General features: G+C 45.7%; 1 protein-coding gene and 1 long non-coding RNA gene across 5 annotated transcripts in view; one reads left to right on the top strand and one right to left on the bottom strand.

Moving 5' to 3' along the window:
* The window catches only part of LOC309611398, a 545,103-nt gene that overhangs the window by 366,653 nt on the left and 154,287 nt on the right, over window positions 1-24,163 (bottom strand). The window lies entirely within an intron of this gene.
* Window positions 1-24,163, top strand: part of NOS1 (nitric oxide synthase 1) — a 200,128-nt gene that overhangs the window by 108,768 nt on the left and 67,197 nt on the right. For all 4 annotated transcript variants that reach the window (XM_082355693.1, XM_082355691.1, XM_082355694.1 and 1 more), the window contains exon 3: window positions 11,474-11,600. In XM_082355693.1, coding sequence (XP_082211819.1) covers window positions 11,474-11,600 — 127 coding nt within the window. The remainder of the gene's footprint in view (window positions 1-11,473; window positions 11,601-24,163) is intronic.

Genomic DNA, 24,163 nt, shown 5'->3' with positions numbered 1-24,163 from the left:
GAGCCTTGAGGTAGCTTCTCGGCAGCCAGCAGGCCCCCCAGGTCTCACTCCGTGGACTTAAATTCTAAGGCAGCTGTAGAGTCCACAATCAAACACTGGCCTTGTTTTCCAGGAGGCATTGCAAGTGTCCGTCCTCAGAGGCTCCTGGGCACGGCCTTCCCCTCCTAATCCTATACATGCCCCCCATCCTCAGCACCACCTCTCCCAGGAGGCGCAGCAAGGCAGTGAATGGGGCCATCTCACCGTGCGGGGCAGCTGAACCCCTGTACTAATGTCCCATGTACTTGGTTCTGATTCTCAGCTGGGCACAGGGTGGGCGTGAGGTGTGAGCCTCCCCCGGGGGCTCTATTTCAGCCCCACCCTGGCCCCGGGAGCCTGAATCACCAGGTATGATGTGGAGAAGTCCCTCGTTTCACTAGGAGCTGGGCCCTCCATCCAAGGAGCCAATGTGACTCCCTCTCCCAGCTGACAGTCCGGAGACAGGACACCAGACTGAGATGAGATCGTCGAGTGTAACGAACTTTAATGGGAGCCCTCTTTGCGGCCAGACCCCAAGGGGCTTCTCCAAACACCATCTCAGGGAAGCAGCCTTGTGTCCCCAAGAATGAGGGAGGGACACAGCTGTCTGCTGTGGGGTCCTGCTCCCGCAGACCTGTTTTACCACCTCAGGAGGTTACATCTGAGCTCTCAGCTGCCCTCGTCCATTCAGGGTCCTCCATCCAGGGAGCCCACATCAGTCTCACATGCAGTGTGATTGACCAAAAGTAGCCGAAAACACTGCTTTTGTGGGAGAAAGTGACCCAGGGCAAGCATATGCCTCCACGAAACCCACTAAGATGAATGGTTCTAAGGTTGAGTAAGGTTGTGTAATAGCATGTGTTCCCCCAGCTCAATGGCTAGATGCGAAGCTCCCCTCCTTTTTTTTAACAAATATTTTTAAATGTCCCCTTCACTAACCAGAAGCTCATTCATGGAGCATAAAACCTACCCACACTTTACATTTTGTAAATCAATATAACGCCCTAACTATAAAATAAAGGAGATAGAGCATAAAAGTCATTTCTAATAAAAGAGCCTATAATTTAATATATCAGTGCACAGGCATGGCTCCACCGGAACGTCACATGTTTGCACCTAAAGATAGACTTGCTGCAAACACGACGGCGTCAAATGCAGATTGACACAGGTGTGTTGTGTTGGCAACTCAAATGCCACCTGCAGCGTCACCTTGGTGACGTGATTTTCCAAAATGGTGAATGATTCCTGATAAAACGATGTTCTGTCTTTCTTTGATTTACCCAACAGTTGCACATGGAAAGTTCAGTATAATTTAAAGCCAAATTTATACATAAGCCCAAATTGAGATCTTGGCTGAGAAATTTAAGCATGCTTTTTTATCTGAGTGGATGTCCAACGTTTGTGTGGCAGTCTGGATCCTTCTTCCTTGAGTGGGTTTGTCGCTGGTATTGCAGGAGGTCCCTCACCCCCCCATGCCACCTCCCTCCCGCTGTGATGCCAGGAGCATTTGCCATCACTGTAACAACCACAAAAGCGCTCCCACAAATTGCCAAACTGTCTGCTCACGGCTGAGATAAGTGTCTCGTTACGAATCGGTGTCCCAAGTCAGGAAATGCAACTCAGAGGCAGCATGTTCTTCAGGGCCCCTCTTGGGGCTGCTGGCCTGGGAGGGTTCAAGCCCTTGGAGCACAGGGCTGCCTGGAAATGACTCGTCCTCCCAGGGGCCTCTCCATCCAGGCTGCTTTTTGGGGTGGGGTCAGACTGCCATCCCACGTGTTAGACGACAATGAGGCCAGCTGCCTGCCAGGCCCAGAGCACCACATCCAGGTCACACTCAGTGTCCGTGGCTTCTGGGTCCGAGCAGAGGCTGGGCCATCACTGGTTCTCAGCAGCGACCTTGACTCTTCTGCCCTCTTGGCCTCCTTTTCTTCCTCCGTCCTTTCCTCTTGGCTGTGGACTTATTCCCCTGCTCCGTCTAATCCCTTTCCCTCATGGGGCACCCCTAGTCCTGTTGTTTGGCGTGCTGGCCCTTATTTATGGAGAGAAGTGATATTTACTTTAGACAGAGTCTCATCCCTTCATCCCGGGGGAGTTGGCCCTGGCAGGCGGTGGCAGCAGGTGAGGGATGGTCAGGAAGGAAGGTGGTGTTTTGGGGACCTTCTGTACTTGGGAGCGGTCACTTTAAAATGCTGCATGTCAGAGGATATCCAGGTTGCTCAGCTTGCTGCCCTGAAGGAGGGTTCTAAAGAGGCCAAGGTCTCCGGTCCAGCATCCATCTGGACTAGCTGGTGAGCCTTGCCCTGCGCTCTGATAACTTCTCATCCGCTCACAGGGCCCTTGGTTACTTACAAGAGTACCTTCGCAACAGTCAGCTCTTCAGAGCTTGCATGAATTCAGCTCCCTAAGTAGCACCTGTAGTTTTAGCCCCCGTTTATATAAGAAGGAACTAAAGCTCAGAGAGGTGAAGCAACTTGCCCAGGGTCACACAGTACTGGCCACAGGGTTCTATCCAGGTTCTACCTAGACGTCTCACAGTGAGTGTCTACAGTTAAAGAGAAACCAGACAAGGGAATGTGGCTGGAGGAACGGAAGTCAATTTCAACCCTAGAGAATCAGCTTAGTTGGGGGAGGTGGCCTCCTTCTATGACAAGCCTGAGTTTTATCATCGTCATGTTGGTCAGCCTCTGCTGAGCACTCCAGGTGGGCCTGGCCCCAGGCTATGGTCTTTACATCAAGTACTTCACTTTCTCTGCATAGCACCCCGTTTTCCTGATAAGGACACCAAGGCTCAGAGAGGTGCAGTCACTTGTGCCAGGTCACACAGCCAGCCCATGGCAAAGCCGTAACTCGACCCTAAACCCATGCTCTTGACCTCTACTAACTTTGTAGATTGCACTGTTGGCGACAGTGCCCTTGACCACTAGCCATCAAATTTCTGAGGACATCAGAATATTTTCTCAGTCTGAAGGGGAAACCGAGGCCCTGAGGTTGTCATCGACTAAAGACAGCCCCCCTGGAGAACTGATCTCAGACCAACCAATGACAGCATTGGTTCCAGGACTGTCTGCATTAGAAAATCTCCTCCTAGGCTGCACTTGACATGCCTCATGGCTTTGAATCACTCTGGTGACATTTTTCAACTAAGGAATTGACTCCGGTTAACTTTGTCATCACGCTGAATCTGGGTTCAGCTTTTCATTCTCACCCTGAACGTTCGAGTGTGAGTGGCTTCCCCAGTTCATCCTTTCCTGGGTGGGGGACAGAGGTCCTATTTATAGCAGTTATTGCTCTTGCTCTGTGCCCTCCTCCCATCTATATCCCTGCCACCTGGTCCAGTGGGCACCCAGACCCTCATTCTGCGGCAGAGCTATGGAAACAAGCCCACCCACCTCAAATTGCATGTAACCGGAGGGCTTCTCTCCATCTTTCAGTCGCTGCATATTTCTGGAGCATCTCTTCTGCCTCAGATACTGTCCTAAGAGCTGGGGATCCACTGATGATCCATTGTAGAGTCATATCATAGGCAAGAAATGAATAATAAACAAATAGACACATGCAATCATTTTAGATAGTGATACATGATGTGAAGGAAGTAATACATTGACTTCAAGAGAAGTGGCTTGGGGTTGGGTAGCACATTAGATCGGAAGGTCAGGGAAGGCTTCTCTGAAGGCATTTACACTGAGGCCAGAAGGTGTGAACCATGTGAAATCTAGGGAAGTGTGTTCCTGGCAGAGGGTACAGCAGGAGCAAATGTCCTGAGGCAGGGATGAGGTTGATATGTTCAAGGAACTGAAAGGAGGAGGCCTGTGGGGCTTGAGTTCAGCCAGTAGGAGGAGAGTGGTAGGCAGTGAGGTCGGACACCTGGGCAGGGGCCATCAACCATCCCACCACCTTGCCATCCCCGTCCCTGTCACCACCCACTCATTGTATCAGCCATCGTTCCTGTGGCTACTGTAACAAATGGCCACGAACTTGGTGCCTTAAAAGAACACATCTTTATTCTCTTACATTCTGGAGGTCTTAAGTCTGGAGGCTCTAGAGGAGATGCTGCTTCCTGGCCTTTCCCAGGTTCTAGAGCTGCATCCCTTGCATCCCTTGGCTTATGGCCCCTTCCACCATCTTCAAAGCCAGCAGCACACCTACCGTTTTGCTCCATGGTCACATGGCCTTCCTCTTCTGTGGTCAAATCTCCCTCTGCTTCCTTCTTATAAAGATAGTTGTAACAACTTTTTGGGCCCAACCAGATAATCCAGGATAATCTTTCTATTTTCAAGATCCTTAATTTAAGCACAGCTGCAAAGATGCTTTGTCCACGCAAGGTAACATATATGGGTTCCAGAGACTAGGACTGGGTATCTTTGGAGGCTGTTACTCAGCCTACCGTGTTCACCCGCCAAGCCCCCTCCCCGAGCAGTGCCGTGGCCAGGCCCTGGACTGGCCGATAGCTGTCCCCGTCACCATCACCATCACGTCTCACTGGACTGGGTTCAGTGGCCTTGCTTCTAGATCCACCTGCTGCCACCCCCCCACCCCACCCCCTTTGCCGCTCACCAGCTACATAGTTTAGGAAAACCCCTTGACCTCTCTGGGCCTTACTTAGTTCCTCCATCGGTAAAAATGGTACATGCACAAGATGAGCCCTAAGATTCTTTCCAGAACAACCGTTCAGGTTCTTCCTGAAGGTCAAGGGTAGCCATGCTTATTGCAGGCCAAGTACCTGACCAGTCCACCTTCTGTGAAGCCATACCCGGAAGGTTTACTGCTGCCTTCGACCTCTCTGGAATATCACTCCAGGAGGAGGAACTGTGACATCCCTTTAGGTCAGAGGTCACATACTGGGGGTTGAAGGTCATGAGTAGATCTCCCATGAGTTTTATCTGGCCTGCAGAGTTTACTGAAAAAGTGAATTTGTGGCAAAATAGATAAATCAAGAGATTTTACATTAAAACCGATTTCGAGCCTCTCAAAAAATAGATCAGAAGAGCTGTTAGCAAGAAGCCCACATCCTGGCGAGGCAATCAGCCATGGGAGCTGGGGTCCAAACTCAGTCCCAGCCCCCCAGCCTGGAGCCTATAGACACGAGCTGGAGAATCCTGCCCCGCTTTTTTTTTTTTTTTTTTTTTTTTTTCTTCATTGCAGTGGCTTCTCTTGTTGCAGAGCACGGGCTCTAGGCGCACGGGCTTCAGTAGTTGTGGCTCACGGGCTCTAGAGCGCAGGCTCAGTAGTTGTGGTGCTCGGGTTTAGTTGCTCTGCGGCATGTGGGATCTTCCCTGACCAGAGTTCGAACCCGTGTCCCCTGCATTGGCAGGCGGATTCTTAACCACTGCGCCACTGGGGAAGTCCCTGCCCAGCTTCGGTGATGTGATGAATGAGAGTCATGGTTGTTCCTGAGCTCAGAGGCCCTCGCCTCACTTCTCAGCTACAGCACTTGCCATGGAATTCCCGCTCTGAAGAGCATACTTTTCTCTTTATCAAGAACTTCCCCCCACTCCGGCGGGATGAAATCTAGCAGGAAAGCTGCACAGCGACCCCACACCCACGTCCACCACCCCCAAGTCTTCCAGCTTCAGCTCAGCTCCCATCATCCGCAACCAGGTAGAGGCGGAAGCCAAAGGCCGTTGGAGTGTGGAGAGCGAGAAGGGGGCTCGGGGAGAGTGCGGTGTCTGCCGAGAGATGCGGGCAGGGCTTCCTGCCAGGGCCGGCTGCTCCTTGGCGGCCTCCTCGCCTGCTTGGGCCGGAGCAGGCCGTCCCCACCTCCAGGCTGCGCCCTGCACACAGGCCGGGCCCACCTACTCCCCATCCTGGGTCCTCGGGGTGGGTTAGTGGTCAGCACTGGGCCGACCGGCATACGTGCAAACTCCCTGTGGAGTCAGGCCCGGGACCCCCATCCCCCCTGCATGAGAGATCAGGGGATCCTCGGTTGGAAGGATCTGGCAAAGGTCCTCAGAAGGTTTAGAGATGCTAGACCGACTCTTGGCTTGAGTATGATGATCCAGGTAGTCAAGTGGAAGAAAAGGGCTTTAGTTTAGTCCTTGCCAAAGAGCAGAGAAAATGCTCACCAGGTAGGAGGGAGGGCATCCTACCTGATCCTATGGGGGGAGGGTAAGGGGAGCAGCAGAGGAGCTGGGGGGAGGGTGACATTTCTAACCAGGAGGGGACCTTGCGGCTCACTACAAGAGTCTAGCTCAGAGCTCTCCAAGAGAAACAGGTCTTCAAGGGTATCCTTGGCCGATGTGGGGTGCTTTTGACAATGCAGATTTCAGGCTTCCCACTATTTCAGACTCTCCAGGGGGTGGGCTCAGGGGAATTTTAACAAGCCCTTCAATGGATTCTGATGCACCCTGAAGTTTGAGAACCACCAGACATGACCACATGATGGCTCTGGCCTCGCTGGTCTACCAGATTGCCAAGTCCACTGGAGGGTGGCCTTTCCAGGGGGGTAAGGACACTGAGAGTACGTGGCAGCCACTTAGTGAAGGCAGGTTCCTCAGTCCCATCTGGAAACAAGGGACAACTAGTAAATAAATCCTCATAGACCCTTGGGTGGGCGTGGAGCAAGGATGGAAGGAGCTGGGAAGCATGGGATTGGAGTCCTCCTCGGCTGCAGCTAAGCTGTGCTTCTCAACAGGGAGGAGTGTATTTCTCCCCGTGCCCACGGGGACATTGGGCAATGTCTAGACATTTTTGGTTGTCACAACTGGTGGTGGGGTGATGGGGGATGTTACTGCTATCTAGTGGGGAGAGACCAGGGATACTGCTAAACATCCTACAATGCACAGGACAGCCCTCACCACAAAGATTTATCAGACGCCAAATATCAAGAGCTCCAGGCTGAGAAACCCTGATCTAAATCAAGACCCCTCAGGCAGCTGGGCAGGACGGAGCCTCAAGAGTACTGGCAAAGGAGAGTCACCATCCAGGCTTCTCAGAAGTCAAGCCAGGCCCCATCCACTTCCATCTGTGGGCTCCCAGGGCGTTTACTTAAATGAAGCAATGATACGTTGGAGTTACCAAAATTGCATCTAGCTGATAAATACATTCACCACCTCCGCCTCATTTGGGGGCGATATTTGCGATCTAGATTTGAGGTTCTTCACGAGTGTGAGGTCCAGTCAAATGGCTCCCCTTCCCCATAAGCCCTGTTCACAGTGAGTCTCAGCTGGGGGAACAGCGAGGAGGAGACATTTGATTTCCAAGCTTCCTCCACTTCTCACTGGTGGTGTGATCTCGACAAGTTACTTAATCTCTCTGGACTTCAATTTCCTTAGCTGTAAATAAAGATAAATTTAGTTCATGTTTGGTTAGTGCTGACTATGTACTAGGCATTTTACAAGCATGACCTTGTGTAACCCCCAGGAGAGGTGGCATGTGAAATGGGCCTTGAAGGGCGAATAGGAGTTGGCTCGCAGTAGAGGGAAATGAAAGGACATCCTGGGGAGGGCAAGGATAAATGTAGGGGTGGACATAGTGTGCTCATTGGGAAGAGAGGAGAGTGGAGATCAGGGCTAAGGGTGATGGGAGGTGTGAGTCTAGAAAGGAAGCAGAGAATTCCCAAATTTCTGGGCTCTGTGAACCAGACATGATATGCGGTAACTCAATGGAATATTACTCAGCCATAAAAAAAGAATGAAATAGTGCCATTTGCAGCAACATGGATGGACCTAGAGATTATCATACTAACTGAAGTTAAGTCAGACAGAGAAAGACACATATCATATGATATCACTTATATGTGGAATCTAAAAAAATGATACAAATGAACTTATTTACAAACCAGAAATAGACTCACAGACATAGAGAAAAAAACTTATGGCTACCAAAGGGGACAGTGGGAGAAGGGAGATAAATTAAGAGTTTGGGATTAACATATACACACTACTATATATAAAATAGGTAAAAAACAAGGTCCTGCTATATAGCACAGGGAACTATACTCAGTATCTTGTAACAACCTATAATGGAAAGGAATCCGAAAAAGAATATATGTATGTATAACTGAATCCCTTTGCTGTACACTTGAAACTAACACAACATTGTAAATTAACTATACTTCAATTTAAAAAAAAGAAAGGTCTGAGTACAGACATCCTGCCTGGGCCCCCATAAGCCCCCAGGGAAGACACCCCTTTCTCAGGTGGAAGCCTTATATGTCTTCAGTCTTTAGAGACGTTAAGCCTTCGGCCAGCACTGCCCAATGCGATGCCGCTAGCTATAAAGTGAAATAAAATTAAAAATGCAATTCCTCAGTGACAATAGGCACATTTCAAGTATTCAGTTGCCTCATGTGGGCCGAGGCTAAAAAACCGACAACACAGGCAGACACGGAATGTTTCCATTGACTCAGGAAGTTCTCCTAGACCGTGCTGGCTTAGAGGAATCTGGACTGTTTTATAAAGAACTAGCATTTTCCTTTCTCTGCTTCTGTCTGATCAGCCTGTAAGCAAATTAGTAGTCAAAGCAATAGCAGATGCCACAGGCTAAGCACCATAAGCTTTACCTCATTTAACCATTGCAGTAACCCCGTGAACTGGGTATTATTATTAACCCTATTTTGGAGATGAGTATACTGAGAATTAGAAAGGTTAAGTATCGAAAATATCCAAAGTCACACAGCTTATGACCAGCGAAGCTAAGAGTTGAATCCAGCTCTACCCAATCCACAGCCCATGTCTTAACCAGTAGGCTGAACGGCCCATACGAACCCAGCAAGAAGATACCTCCCAGGCTGAACAAATTCATGGCCATAAACCACATATTCATTCCCCTCAGACCTGGTTATCACTGACAGACTTGGGGTGGGGGTGGGAGCTGAGAATGTACCTAACTCTACTTCTGATTTTGTCCCCGGGTGCAGGAAGCAAAATAGCTCCACGTCAGGCGCTAATGGGTGTTCCCTATGGTCCCATGTTAAAAATATTCTTCCCCTGCTCATCGTAGGACTCTTAAATAAGTTTGTGTTGACAGAACACTTCAAATGCATTATTTCAACAAAGGTGTTAAAGGCTTTAAAAAAAAAAAAAGGTTGATAAAAGTAATTCTCCCTGCAGATTCACACAAGACAAGCCATGTGAGCGGTTTCAGAGTTGCCTAGGTAATTTTAACCCTGTCATTTTTGTAAACTGACCTCATTCAGTGAGAGATGTTGGATTCCTTGCTCTTTCGCCTCTGGCTTAGCGTAAGCATCCTGACTCTTTTTTCCTGTCTCTGTTTAAAAAAAAAAGAAGGATCTGAGCTGAGCATCAGTTAGACCTAGTTTCAAATCCCAGCTCTGCTGTGTGCTTACTGCTGGACCTTGGGAAATTTACATAACCTCTCTGAGCTCAGTTTTTACATCTGTAAAATAGGGCTTTTAATGTCTGTTGAGATTAAATGAAATAACTTCTGTGCTGGCACCTGCTACATTACGGACACTCTAACAGTACTAACCTCTTCTCTTCTCTGCTGAATCCCCATTTATGGTCATGTGATATCCTGGGATCAGGAGTTTTAGAGCTGAGAGGGACTGGAGTGACATTTAGAGCAGCCATCTCAGCAGACAATTCCTCTGTTTATCACCATGTAGGTAAACCATTGACTTGGGAAATGTCTGTAATCAAGAACCACTCCTGGTGTGTTTTGGTGACATTTTAAAGAGGGTAAAACAGAATGTTCCCTCTGACAATTGCAGACCTCTCCAAGCAAGGGGAGCAGAAGCGGCTTTGACGTGGGCCACCAGAATGCCGTGAAACAAAGCAAGGAGGGGGTTCTGGTTAGCCCCCCTCCTTGTGAGCAGCCAGAGGGGCCACTTACGGCCTTGTACTCAGAGCTTGGGCCTTGGCTTCTGATTCATCCCAAATGACTGTCAGCACCAGACTGGGGTTTGGAGGAGATTATGAAGCCAGGACCAGGAGTCCCCAAAGCTGGGAACATAGAACAGAAGGCTGGATACGGCCAGCCTCGACACGTGGGACCAAAACTGAGATGGACCACGGAGCAAGCCACATCACCCAAAGCTGGGGAACAGACAGATACCATAGAGTGAAACTGGATGGGAGGGTTAAAAAGAGGCAGATCGTTAGGAAGCAGGAGGGCAGTGCTCAGAGGGCAGGAGAACAGAGATGAGGCAGGACTGATTGGGAGGTCTGGGTTTTGATGCAAAGTCAGTCCCGTTTCAGCCATGACTTCTCTCCATCTCTGAGGATGGTCAGCCTGTGGAATCTAGCCAAGATAGCCTCTTCTTGAACCTATCAGAGTTCAAGGGCAGAGAGCCAGGAAAGCTTCATTGTTAAGAAGTCAACCTCCAGAGTCAGGAACAAGCCTGGGTTTGAATCCCAACTCCATCATCCCTAGCTGTGAGACTTAGGCTAGTGATTTAAACTCTCTGAGCCTCAGTTTCCTCATCTGATAATGACTGTGAGAAAGATGATGGTGGTAATGAAGATGATGATGATGGTGATGATGTAAGAGGCTGATGATGATGATGAAGATTCTGATTTGATGAAGGTGATGATGAGAAGGATGAGAATGATTTTGGCAATAGCGTTGGTGATGATGAGGCTAATGATACTGGTGCTGATGGGGATGGTGGTGATGGCTATGGTGACAGGGTTATGCTGATAGGGAGAAGTTGGATGGTGATGATTACGATGGTGCTGGTGATGACAATCATAAGGATGATGGTGGTGATGGTGACGGTGGTGGTGACGATGGTGATTAGTGATGGTATTAGTGAGCCTCCACTTCAGAATAAATGTGGAGAGTAGGCTGGAATACTGTGACCTTGAGCTTCTGTCTCACTTATGCCATCTGTAAAATAGTGATTAACATTCATACCTACCTCATACGGTTGTCCCAAGGACTAAATTCACTAAAACATATGTAAAGTGCTTGACACATAGTAAGTACTTAATAAACGCTGTCATTATTGATAGTATTATTATTTCTGTTGCTATGTTCCCCTTATTTTCAGAATCATTCCTGTTGATCCTGGGCTGGTATCACTAGTCTTGTGATCAATGCTCTAGATGGCGTTTGTATGACTCATCACCTTGGCCCGCAGGACTGGTTTCCAACCCTATCCCTCTTGCTTCCTGTGTCTTCTATCATTAAGTTTCAGGGATGTTAAGCTGCCCAGGGGTTCTGCATAGAATTCTGCTAGGAGAGGGGCCCCCTGTCTTCCTAGATGAGGAAATGAGGGAAGAGGGAGGGAAGAACAAAATCTTTGTCGTGGTCATCCTAAAACGATGTCCACAAAATGGGTATGTGCCAGCCATCAGTGCCAAGTTGGATGAGCTCACCTTCACGCTTGATCCTACGAAGCAGCAGTCTGCAGGTCCAAAGCTCCCCGTCTCCGCGTAGAGTCAGGTGGGTGAACCCTGAAGGTTCTGCACTGACTCAGAACTTTCAGAGCAGGCTGACCAGCCTGTCACTCCAGACGTCGTGTCTTCCTCACGTCCCCTGCCTTGCCTTTCAGAGATCTGGATGGCAAATCACACAAACCGCTGCCCCTCGGTGTGGAGAACGACCGAGTCTTCAATGACCTGTGGGGGAAGGGCAACATGCCAGTCGTCCTCAACAACCCGTATTCAGAGAAGGAGCAGGTAAGTGGTGGCACCAGCCTGGCACCCACACTCCACGGCTCCCTGAATCCTCTTGGGGAGACAAATTCCAAACCACGTGGGGGAGGAAACCAGCCAGTGTAGCTGGATAGCTGGGGTGGGGAGCTGAGGCCAGGAGTGCTTATCCTGGGCTATGGATTTTGGCTTTGATATGGTTGAGTTTACTTTGAGAGCTTGCTAGTTTTCAAATTTTCCTTCTGTTTCTACCAGGAAAGACATTCACATGGTTCTAAATTTAAAAGATATAAACGACACATGGTAAAAACTTTTTCTCTCTCCCGTCTTCCCAGCCACACAGTTTCCCTCCCCAGAGGCGAGCAGCGTTCATCGATCATCATTTTAGGGGTCCTTGTAGCAATATTTTATGTATAGACAAACAAATACACAAACATTATTTTCACTTTTTTTTAACATCTTTATTGGAGTATAATTGCTTTACATTGTTGTGTTAGTTGCTGCTGTATAGCAAATTGAATCAGCTATAGGTATACCTGTATCCCCATATCCCCTCCCTCTTGCATCTCCCTCCCACCCTCCCTATCCCACCCCTCTAGGTGGTCACAAAGCACCGAACTGATCTCCCTGTGCTATGCGGCTGTTTCCCACTACCTATCTATTTTACATTTGGAAGTGTATATATGTCAGTGCCACTCTCTCACTTCGTCTCAGCTTACCCTTCCCCCTCCCCGTGTCCTCAAGTCCATTCTCTACATCTGTACATCTGTGTCTTTATTCTTGTCCTGCCCCTAGGTTCTTCAGAACCTTTTTTTTTTTTTAGATTCCATATATATGTGTTAGCATACGGTATTTGTTTTTCTCTTTCTGACTTACTTCACTCTGTATGACAGACTCTAGGACCATCCACCTCACTACAAATAACTCAATTTCGTTTCTTTTTATGGCTGAGTAATATTCCATTGTATATATGTGCCACATCTTCTTTATCCATTCATCCGATGATGGACATTTAGGTTGCTTCCATGTCCTGGCTATTGTAAATAGTGCTGCAGTGAACATTGTGGTACATGTATCTTTTTGAATTATGGTTTTCTCAGGGTATAAGCCCAGTAGTGGGATTCCTGGGTGGTATGGTAGTTCTATTTTTAGTTTTTTAAGGAACCTCCGTACTGTTCTCCATAGTGGCTGTATCAATTTACATTCCCACAAACAGTGCAAGAGGGTTCCCTTTTCTCCACACCCTCTCCAGCATTTATTGTTTGTAGATTTTGGATGATGGCCATTCTGACGGGTATGAGGTGATACCTCATTGTAGTTTTGATTTGCATTTATCTAATGATTAGTGATGTTGAGCATCCTTTTATGTGTTTGTTGGCAATCTGTATATCTTCTTTGGAGAAATGTCTATTTAGGTCTTCTGCCCATTTTTGGATTGAGTTGTTTGTTTTTTTGATATTGAGCTGCATGAGCTGCTTGTATATTTTGGAGATTAATCCTTTGTCCGTTTCTTCATTTGCAAATATTTTCTCCCATTCTGAGACTTGTCTTTTCATCTTGTTTATGGTTTCCTTTGCTGTGCAAAAGCTTTTAAATTTCATTAGGTCCCATTTGTTTATTTTTGTTTTTATTTCCATTTCTCTAGGAGGTAGGTCAAAAAAGGATCTTGCTATAATTTATGTCATAGAGTGTTCTGCCTATGTTTTCCTCTAAGAGTTTTATAGTGTCCGGTCTTACATTTAGGTCTCTAATCCATTTTGAGTTTATTTTTGTGTTTGGTGTTAGGGAGTGTTCTAATTTTATTCTTTTACGTGTAGCTGTCCAGTTTTCCCAGCACCACTTATTGAAGAGACTGTCTTTTCTCCATTGTATATCCTTGCCTCCTTTGTCATAGATTAGTTGACCATAGGTGTGTGGGTTTATCTCTGGGCTTTCTATCTTGTTCCATTGATCTGTGTTTCTGTTTTTGTGCCAGTACCATATTGTCTTGGTTACTGTAGCTTTGTAGTATAGTCTGAAGTCAGGGAGTCTGATTCCTCCAGCTCCGTTTTTTTCCCTCAAGACTGCTTTGGCTATTCAGGTCTTTTGTGTCTCCATACAAATTTTAAGATTTTTTGTTCTAGTTCTGTAAAAAATGCCATTGGTAATTTGATAGAGATTGCATTGAATTTGTAGATTGCTTTGGGTAGTATACTCATTTTCACAATATTGATTCTTCCAATCCAAGAACATGGTATATCTCTCCATCTGTTGGTGTCATCTTTCATTTCTTTCATCAGTGTCTTATAGTTTTCTGCATACAGCTCTTTTGTCTCCCTAGGTAGGTTTATTCCTAGGTATTTTATTCTTTTTGTTGCAATGGTAAATGGGAGTGTTTCCTTAATTTCTCTTTCAGACTTTTCATCATTAGTGTATAGGAATGCAAGAGATTTCTATGCATTAATTTTGTATCCAGCAACTTTACCAAATTCATTGATTAGCTCTAGTAGTTTTCTGGTGGCATTTTTAGGATTCTCTATGTATAGTATCATGTCATCTGTAAACAGTGACAGTTTTACTTCTTCTTTTCCAATTTGCATTCCTTTTATGTCTTTTTCTTCTCTGATTGCCATGGCTAGGACTTCCAAAACAATGTTGAATAATAGTGGTGAGAGTGGACATCCTTATCTTGTTCCTGATCTTAGAGGAAATGCTTTCAGTTTTTCACCATTGAGAATGATGTTTGCTGTGGGTTTGTCGTATATGGCCTTTATTATGTTGAGGTAGGTTCCCTCTATGCCCACTTTCTGGAGAGTTTTTATCATAAATGGGTGTTGAATTTTGTCAAAAGCTTTTTCTGCAGCTATTGAGATGATCATATGGTTTTTCTTCTTCCATTTGTTAATATGGTGTATCACATTGATTGATTTGCATATATTGAAGAATCCTTGCATCCCTGGGATAAATCCCACTTGATCATGGTGCATGATCCTTTTAACGTGTTGTTGGATTCTGTTTGCTAGTGTTTTGTTGAGGATCTGACGTGGGGCTCAGAACCTTCACTCTAGTGGGTGGACTTCTGTGGTATAAGTGTTCTCCAGTCTGTGAGTCACCCACCCAGCAGTTATGGGATTTGATTTTACTGTGATTGTGCCCCTCCTACCATCTCATTGTGGCTTCTCCTTTGTTTTTGGATGTGGGATACCCTTTCTGGTGAGCTCCAGTGTCCTCCTATCAATGACTGTCCAGCAGCTAGCCGTGACTCTGGCATTCTCACAAGAGGGAGTGAGAGCACGTCCTTCTACTCCGCCTTCTTGGTTCCTTATCCTTTTTCATTTATTTCTGATCAGATCTTTATGATTTCTTTCCTTCTGCTAACTTTGGGGGCTTTTTGTTCTTCTTTCTCTCATTGCTTTTTTTTTTTAACATCTTTATTGGAGTATAATTGCTTTACAGTGGTGTGTTAGTTTCTGCTGTATAACAAAGTGAATCACCTATATGTATACATATATCCCCATATCTCCTCCCTCTTGTGCCTCACTCCCACCCTCCCTATCCCATCCCTCTATGTGGTCACAAAGCACTGAGTTGATCTCCCTATGCTATGTGGCTGCTTCCCACTAGCTATCTATTTTACATTTGGTAGTGTATATATGTCCATGCCACTCTCTCACTTTGTCCCAGCTTACCCTTCCCCTTCCCCGTGTCCTCATGTCCACTCTCTACATCTGAGTCTCTATTCCTGTCCTGCCCCTAGGTTCTTCAGAACCTTTTTTTTTTTTTTTTTTTTAGATTCTATATGTATGTGTTAGCATACGGTATTTGTTTTTCTCTTTCTGACTTACTTCACTCTGTATGACACTCTCTAGGTCCATCCACCTCACTACAAATAATTCAATTTCATTTCTTTTTATGGCTGAGTAATATTCCATTGTATATATGTGCCACATCTTTATCCATTCATTTGTCGATGGACACTTAGGTTGCTTCCATGTCCTGGCTATTGTAAATAGAGCTGCAAAGAACATTGTGTGGTACATGACTCTTTTTGAATTATGGTTTTCTCAGGGTATATGCCCAGTAATGGGATTGCTGTGTCATGGTAGTTCTATTTTTAGTTTTTTAAGGAACCTCCAAACTGTTCTCCATAGTGGCTGTATCAATTTACATTCCCACCAACAGTGCAAGAGGGTTCCCTTTGCTCCATCTAATTGCTTTAGGTGTAAGCTTAGGTTGTTTATTTGAGATTTTTCTTGTTTCTTGAGGTAGGATTGTATTGCTATAAAGTTCCCTGTTAGAACTGCTTTTGCTGCATCCCATAGGTTTTGGATTGTCGTGTTTTCATTGTCATTTGTTTCTAGGTATTTTTTGATTTCCTGTTTGATTTCTTCAGTGATCTCTTGGTTACTTAGTAGCATATTGTTTAGCCTCCATGTGTTTGCATTTTTTACAGTTTTTTTCCTGTAATTGATATCTAGTCTCATAGCGTTGTGGTTGGAAAAGATACTTGATATGATTTCAGTTTTCCTAAATTTACCAAGGCTTGATTTGTGACCCAAGATATGATCTATCCTGGAGAATGTTCCATGAGCACTTGAGAAGAAAGTGTATTCTGTTGTTTTTGGATGGAATGTCCTATAAATATCAATTAAGTCCATCTTGTTTAATGTATCATTTAAAGCTTGTGTTTCCTTATTTATTTTCCTTTTAGTTGATCAGTCCATTGGTGAAAGTGGGGTGTTAAAGTCCCCTACTATTATTGTGTTACTGTCGATTTCCCCTTATACGGCTGTTAGCGTTTGCCTTATGTATTGAGGTGCTCCTATGTGGGTGCATAAATATTTACAATTGTCATATCTTCTTCTTGAATTGATCCCTTGATCATTATGTAGTGTCCTTCTCTGTCTCTTGTAATAGTCTTTATTTTAAAGTCTATTTTCTGTGATATGAGAATTGCTACTCCAGCTTTCTTTTGATTTCCATTTGCATGGAATATCTTTTTCCATCCCCTCACTTTCAGTCTGTATGTGTCCCTAGGTCTTAAGTGGGTCTCTTGTAGACAGAATATATACGGGAGGTCTTGTTTTTGTATCCATTCAGCCAGTCTGTATCTTTTGGTGGGAGCATTTAATCCATTTACATTTAAGGTAGTTATCGATATGTATGTTCCTATTACCATTTTCTTAATTGTTTTGGGTTTGTTATTGTAGGTCTTTTCCTTCTCTTGTGTTTCCTGCCTAGAGAAGTTCCTTTAGCGTTTGTTGTAAAGCTGGTTTGGTGGTGCTGAATTCTCTTAGCTTTTGCTTGTCTGTAAAGATTTTAATTTCTCTGTCAAATCTGAATGAGATCCTTGCTGGGTAGAGTAATCTTGGTTGTAGGTTCTTCCCTTTCATCACTTTAAATATGTCCTGCCACTGCCTTCTGGCTTGCAGAGTTTCTGCTGAAAGATCAGCTGTTAACCTTATGGGGTTTCCCTTGTATGTTATTTGTTGCTTTCCCCTTGCTGCTTTTAATATTTTTTCTTTGTATTTAATTTTTGATAATTTGATTAATATGTGTCTTGGCGTGTTTCTCCTTGGTTTTATCCTGTATGGGACTCTCTGCACTTCCTGGACTTGATTGACTATTTCCTTTCCCATATTAGGGAAGTTTTCAACTATAATCTCTTCAAATATTTTCTCAGTCCCTTTCTTTTTCTCTTCTTCTTCTGGGACCCCTATAATTCGAATGTTGGTACATTTAATGTTGTCCCAGAGGTCTCTGAGACCGTCCTCAATTCTTTTCATTCTTTTTTCTTTATTCTGCTCTGCAGTAGTTATTTCCACTATTTTATCTTCCAGGTCACTTATCTATTCTTCTGCCTCAGTTATTCTGCTACTGATTCCTTCTAGAGAATTTTTAATTTCATTTATTGTGTTGTTCATCATTGTTCGTTTGCTCTTTAGTTCTTCTAGATCCTTGTTAAACGTTTCTTGTATTTTCTCCATTCTATTTCCAAGATTTTGGATCATCTTTACTGTCATTACTCTGAGTTCTTTTTCAGGTAGACTGCCTATTTCCTCTTCATTTGTTTGGTCTGGTGGGTTTTTACCTTGCTCCTTCATCTGCTGAGTATTTCTTTGTCTTCTCATTTTGCTTAACTCACTGTGTTTGGGGTCTCCTTTTCACAGGCTGCAGGTTTATAGTTCCCGTTGTTTTTGGTGTCTGCCCCCAGTGGGTAAGTTTGGTTCAGTGGGTTGTGTAGCCCTCCTGGTAGAGGGGACTTGTGCCTGTGTTCTGGTGGATGAGGCTGGATCTTGTCTTTCTGGTGGGCAGGACTGCGTCCAGTGGTGTGTTTTGGGGTGTCTGTGAACTTAGTATGATTTTAGGCAGCCTCTCTGCTAATGGGTGGGGTTGTGTTTCTGTCTTGCTAGTTGTTTGGCATGGGACGTCCAGCACTGGAGCTTGCTGGCCGTTGAGTGGAGCTGGGTCTTAGTGTTGAGACAGAGATCTCTGGGAGAGCTCTTGTCGATTGATATTACGTGGGGCCGGGAGGTCTCTGGTGGTCCAGTGTCCTGAACTCTGCTCTCCTACCTCAGAGGCTCAGGCCTGACACCCGGCCGGAGCACCAAGACCCTGTGAGCCACACGGTTGGAGTGCCTTCAGAGTTGGAGAAGCTGGCCTGCAGTGGCTCTCCTTCTGTGCTGCACATTAGAATCACCTACTTCTTCCTTGTTTCGCCCCAAAGGCAGTGTTCCACTGAGAAATACAGTAGCCTTGAAAATAGTCACAGCTCTGAGATGGCTTTTTTTTCCCCTTTGTGCTTAGTTGGGTTTCACTTGCTCACAGGGGGCCACGTGCAGAGGCCTCACACCCAGCTCTTCTGACTGGAGTTCCTAGTGCGGAATGGCTTCCGCCAGCACCTCAGCTCAGGCGGGCCGTGTGCAGAAGTGGGTCGAACGACACTGCAATCCAAGATGGCAGCCCAGGGCCATGTGCAGAGAGCTATTTTCACGTTTTTGACACAAAGGAGAGCACATCATACAGGCAGACCTTGTTTCATTGCTTTTTTTGTTTGTTTGTTTTTACAAATTGAAGGTTTGTGGCAACCCTGCACTGAGCAAGTCTATTGGTGCCATTTTTCCAGTAACATTATTTTTAATTTAAATTATGTACATTTTTTAAGACACAAGGTATTGCACACTTAGTGGGCTACAGTATAGTAGTATAGTACATATAGCATTTGTATGCACTGGGAAACCAAAAAATTAGTGTCACGTACTTTATTTTTGTATTTGCTGTATTATTATTGGTCTGGAAATGAACCCACAGTATCTCCAACATATGGCTGTATTGTTTTGTGCCTTGTTCTTTCACTTTTCAACGTATCTTGGAGATTAGTCCTCATTAGTAGGTAAAGAGTCCTGGTTCTTTTTTCATGGCTGCATAATATTCCATTATATTGCTCTGCCATGTTTATTGAGCCAGTCCTCCAAAGTGGACACGTGGTCCATTGCCAATATTTTGCCATGACATTGCTATAATGCATGACATTGTGCAAATACCTCATTGACAGATGGGTGGGCTTATCAAAAGAATAAGCAGAATTGTTGACTCAAAGGTCATATACATTTGTGACTTGGGCAGAAATGGCCGAACTGCTCACCACAGAGGTTGCACCATTCCCACCTGCTAAGCAGGCGAATGACTGTTTCCCCACAGCCTCGCCAGCTTGGTGTGTTATCAAACTCTTCAGTCTCTGCCAATTTTCTGAGAAATGTTTTAACAGCTGAGTCAATATGGTGAGAGTGGCTAGATCTGGCTAGAGATTAGCAGACACTTTTTCTCACCTGCCCAGGCAGGTAACAGACCAGACCAGAGCAACCCTGGCATGTGAATTTCCCACCCCTTCCCTGCACCAGAGCAAAGTATGGGTGGAATGGCCACTCAGCAGGTCATCCTCTTCCTTCCCTCTACCTGTCCCAAGCCCTGGATGGCACAGGCCAGGTTGCCAAGCTCTTTCTTTCAATGTTTAATCTATGGACGACACTTTTCACCACTAGCCCACATAAGCAATGACTCATAGCCTGTCTAAGTAGCTTCACAGGGGAGGATGAGACATTCCAGAGCCTCAGTGGGAATTGCTTTCTTTAGCTGCCGATGGTTGGCCGGGAAGATAAAGACATCAGGGATTCCACAGTAGGTCAGACCCATGATGCCACCGACCAAGCACGCCCCCTCTTGCAGGGACACCTGGGAATGTTTGGTGGACAAGCACAATTGTAGCCTTCTATTATGCTGTCCTCAAAAATCCAGGCCATACTGTGAGTGTAAGGACTATTATTATCCATTAATGATTAAATGAATAAATAGAGCTTAAATTTTCTTTACATTTTCTTTCTTAACTGAAAGGAAAGGGTGTTGCCATAATGCAAACCCTCCCAAGACAAAGGACAGAAAGACATAGCCTCAGGCCAGATCCAGGCTGTAGACATGATTTGTTAAGTTTGTACTATATTGTCCTAATTGACAATTTATGTTTGTACTTTGAGTTTATTGCCAATGTTTCAAATTTTCATGTAATTATCACATTTACAACTTCTCTTACAAATGTGGACAGTCTGACTACATTGAGCCTATATTCTTATGGGGCAATAATCTGCCTGGACTGAGTAACAGCTGTCCCCACTACACAGGGTGTGGGCTCTCCAGTTTGTCACAATCCCCACCACTCTCTATTGTGCCCCTCTCATTACTGCCAACTGTTCATTGTCATTTATCATAACATTAGTGCTGCTGGTTTTCTTATAATAGTTAGGATGAAAGTTAAATCTTTTCGTATCCATGTCTTTATTACAAGTGGCAGGTAGAGATTGACCAAGAGGTTCACACATTTCAGGAAAGATGTGAAAGATTTCATGTTTGTGAGAATGAAGAATATTCTTATGTGTTTAATATGCAACCAAGTGTTCTATCTTGAGATTACCCTTTACTTATTTGCCTTACCTACCTGCCCCCTCTATGTATCAGAGTTTGGGATTGCTGGTCTGCAGTAACCCCTGAGATCTGGGGTAGAGGGAAGAAGCAGAGGAGGCCTTGACCCCACCAGAAAGACCCTTAAAGTCCTGCTGAAATCTGAGTGATAGCACGATTATGGCTATTTCCTTTCAGAGGGTCCATATTGGTTAGACAGTGACAGCTTGAAAAACATAAACTTGAACTTCAAGCCAGAGGAGTAGAGTTCAATACTGGGGACAGGACAGGGAGATTAATAGGAACAGAGACCTTCTTTGCAAAGCATCATGATGAAATGATCAGTATCTTAGTCCATTTGGGCTGCTATAACAGAATACCGTAGACTGGGTGGCTTATAAACAACAGAAATTTATTTCCCACAGTTTTGGAGGCTGAGAAATCCAAGATCAAGTCACTGGCAGATTCAACGTCTAGTGCAGGCCTGCTTCTTGGTTGATAGACATCCGTCTATGTCTGTGTCCTCACATGGCAGAAGGGGCAAGGGACCTCTCTGGGGTTTCTTTCAGAAGGGCACTAATTCCATTCATGAGGGCTCCACCCTCATGACCTCATCACCTCCCAAAGGCCCCGCCTCCAAAACCATCACATAGAGGTTGGGTTTCAACAGATGAATTTGTGGTGGACATGAACATTCAGTCTATAGCAATCAGGGGGAGGTGCTGGGAACCTGCCTTAAGGCCTCCTCTAAAATGGAAATTCCATTTCCTTGGAGGAGAAAGGGTGCTGGAGAAAGGGGAAAAGACAGTCTTCCTGAGGTTAAGACGGCCAAACAGTTTTAGACATGGGAGCTCCTGGAAGCATGACATACAGACCAGCAGTGCTTGGATTTACACTCACTCCTTTATCATTATCAAGTCCTCACTGTAGTCCGTGACCCAAAAAAGGTTCAAAATCACTGACCTGTGCGATTATCCGGGCTCTGTTGCCTAAGACTCAATTTTGCAAATGCCTCTCAGAAATAGAGCTGAAAAGAGCTGGAGACCCAAGCACTCAGTTATATTGGAGTCCCAGTGCTAAAGAAACAGCCCAGCTACCTCCTGCTAGACACCCTCACAGCCACAGGGCTCAGAAATGTTTCCCAGGCTGAGCAAATTAACAGAGAACCCAACGTGTTTCTTTCTGACCTGAAAGACCAGCTCCTATGCTTAGCCTCTTCTCTACCTGCTCAAAACCACTTTACCTGGAGCTCCTGCAATCAGCTTCCTTCCTCCCAGTTGTAACCCACATTTGCTGCTTTTTTAGGCATCGGTGGAGGGGGTAGCATTATTAATAACACAAAGAGAGATCCAGCCACTACCTGCCTTCCTGAGTCGCGAAGAGACAGGAGCTGGTGGAGGAGCAGCTGGTCTGCCTTTTCCCCAAGGACTGGGCAAAAGGCAACAGAGCCCAGGTGAAGCAGGGCAGATGCAGGCTAGACATGAGAAAGAACTTCCTGACTCAGACGACTGTTAGGTCCCTGAAGGAATAGTGTGGTCTGTCCTATCCTCTTTGATACTCTTGTTTGTCCAGACTCAAGGAAAATCGAGCCATAGAGGCAACTTCTCTTAAATTAGCCTCAGAAGGCTGAGATGTTAGTCTTTACCTAGTGGTTATTTCTCTTGCTAATAGTTTGGGTCAGTAATGGGTAGAGGCAGTGAGACTCAAGTCCCTGGTCACTAGGACACAGTGTGTGAATGACTCTGTGATGCTTATCTTTAACATCCCCTTGCAAATTGTATCTGGCCTGGGCTGGTGGATGGAATGAATCTGTTCACCCATCACACAAAAAATAGTCACCCAATACCTGCCACCTGCGCAGCTTGGGGTGGAAGCAAAGGTGAGCAAGCATCGCCCTCCCTGCCCTTGAGACCTTCACGGGTGAATGTGGGGAGACAGACGCATGGATAGTGCAATTAATCCTAAAATAGAGAGGGACACAAGACACTGTGGGAACATAAATACCTCAGGCAGTATCAGGACAGGTTTACTGGAAGAGGTGACATTTGATCTGGGTTTTGATGATCATGTAGGAGTTTGCCTAGAAGAAAGTGGGGAAAAGCATTACAGTTTTAAAAGGAACAGCGATGGCTGATAAACTATGTTTCTTTTTCTTGCTAAGGATTATTATTTGATTGCTGAGGTTGTCTTTGATGCTAATACCACCTGAGACACATATTGAGTTTTGACACTTTCTAAAAGCCCCTTACATAATAACCCTCCTAAGTGGAAATGCTACCCTAGATTAAGGACATGAGAAAGTGCTGTTTGTCCATTCTCCCCGCAAAACTTTAGGATTTGAAACAAGCCCTTCTCTGCTTCCCTTCTTATTAAGCATCTATTTTTCTCGCCTGCCTGATTTGCTTTCCTAAGGGGTAGGGGTAGAACCGTGCCCTGCTTGGGAGCAGAACGTCTATTTTCAGATACTAATTAAGCATCCATCCAATCCTTAGTGGGTGCAAGGGGGGTCCTGTGCCTGGGGGAAGTGGCATTTCCATTTGGGTTTCTTCCTTCTTATTCAGCCCGCTGCCCCTCTCTCCGGCCTCTTACTTACTGACAAAGGCAACAAGGTAGTCAGAGAGATGATTCTTATTATGAAATCTCCCTCCCCACCCCATCCCCACCACCTCGTCAAGAACCTGGCATTTCCTCACCCCTGGGGACATAGGACTTGCTAGCTTTCAAAATGTCAAAATCCGCTGAGAAGCTTTTCCCTATTTCCAGGTAAGTGTCAGCATCACCCCAGCCTCTCTGCACAGCTCCAAATTATAAGGCAAAAGGGGAGTGCTTATGGGCCCTCAATCTTCAGAGGTGTCCAGGGCCCCTCTGGGAGTAAACACCCTAACCGGCCAGCTGCTGCTGACTTTGCTGATGACCAAAAGGGGCCGCCAGACCCAGCCAGGCTGGGATGAAGGCAAGCCAGCACAGCCCTCTGCCTCTCAACGACAGCCCAGCGTGCTGCAGGGAAATCTTCTAAGTCAGCCCTGACTCACTGCACGTAAGGATGTCGGGATAAAAATAACAGTAACGCTGATAACGATACCGCCCTGCAGGGGGTGTGGTCATTCTAATCCCTGGACTCATGCACAGCACTGGGCTCAAGAGCTCAGCTATGGGGTCAGCCTACGTTTGGCTTCCTCCTCCTGGTGACCGTGGTCAGACAACTGAGTAGCATCTGCGCTGAGGCTCATAGTGGCTTATGGGCTCGTGGAGTAGTGGGGAGGAAGAAATGAGATACTGTATGAAATGATAGCATCTGCTGTCACGATAAAAGCTAACATTTGTTGAGCGGAGGCAGGCACTGTGCCAAGCACTTTAGGTCCACAGTCTCATTTAATCCCCAGCCCAACCGAATGGAGTACTGTTATCGTTCCCATTTTACAGATGAATAAACTGAGGCCCAAAGGGTTGAATAGCTTGAAGAAGGTCACTTGACTAGTAAGTGGGCAAGATGGGACTTGAACCCAGGCCATGGAGCCCTAGAGCCACTCTTAACTCTACAAGGCCTGGCACAGAATAAATGCTCCAAAAAAGTTCATTAGTGTTATTATTATTGTTGTTGTTGTGATTCGGCTAATTATTATATTGCTGATCTAGGCATCATATTGCTAATTTAGGTA

This window comes from Balaenoptera borealis (assembly GCF_965194805.1).
Source record: "Balaenoptera borealis genome assembly, chromosome: 14".
NCBI lineage: Eukaryota > Metazoa > Chordata > Mammalia > Artiodactyla > Balaenopteridae > Balaenoptera > Balaenoptera borealis.
This window is presented reverse-complemented; position numbering and strand designations above follow the sequence as displayed.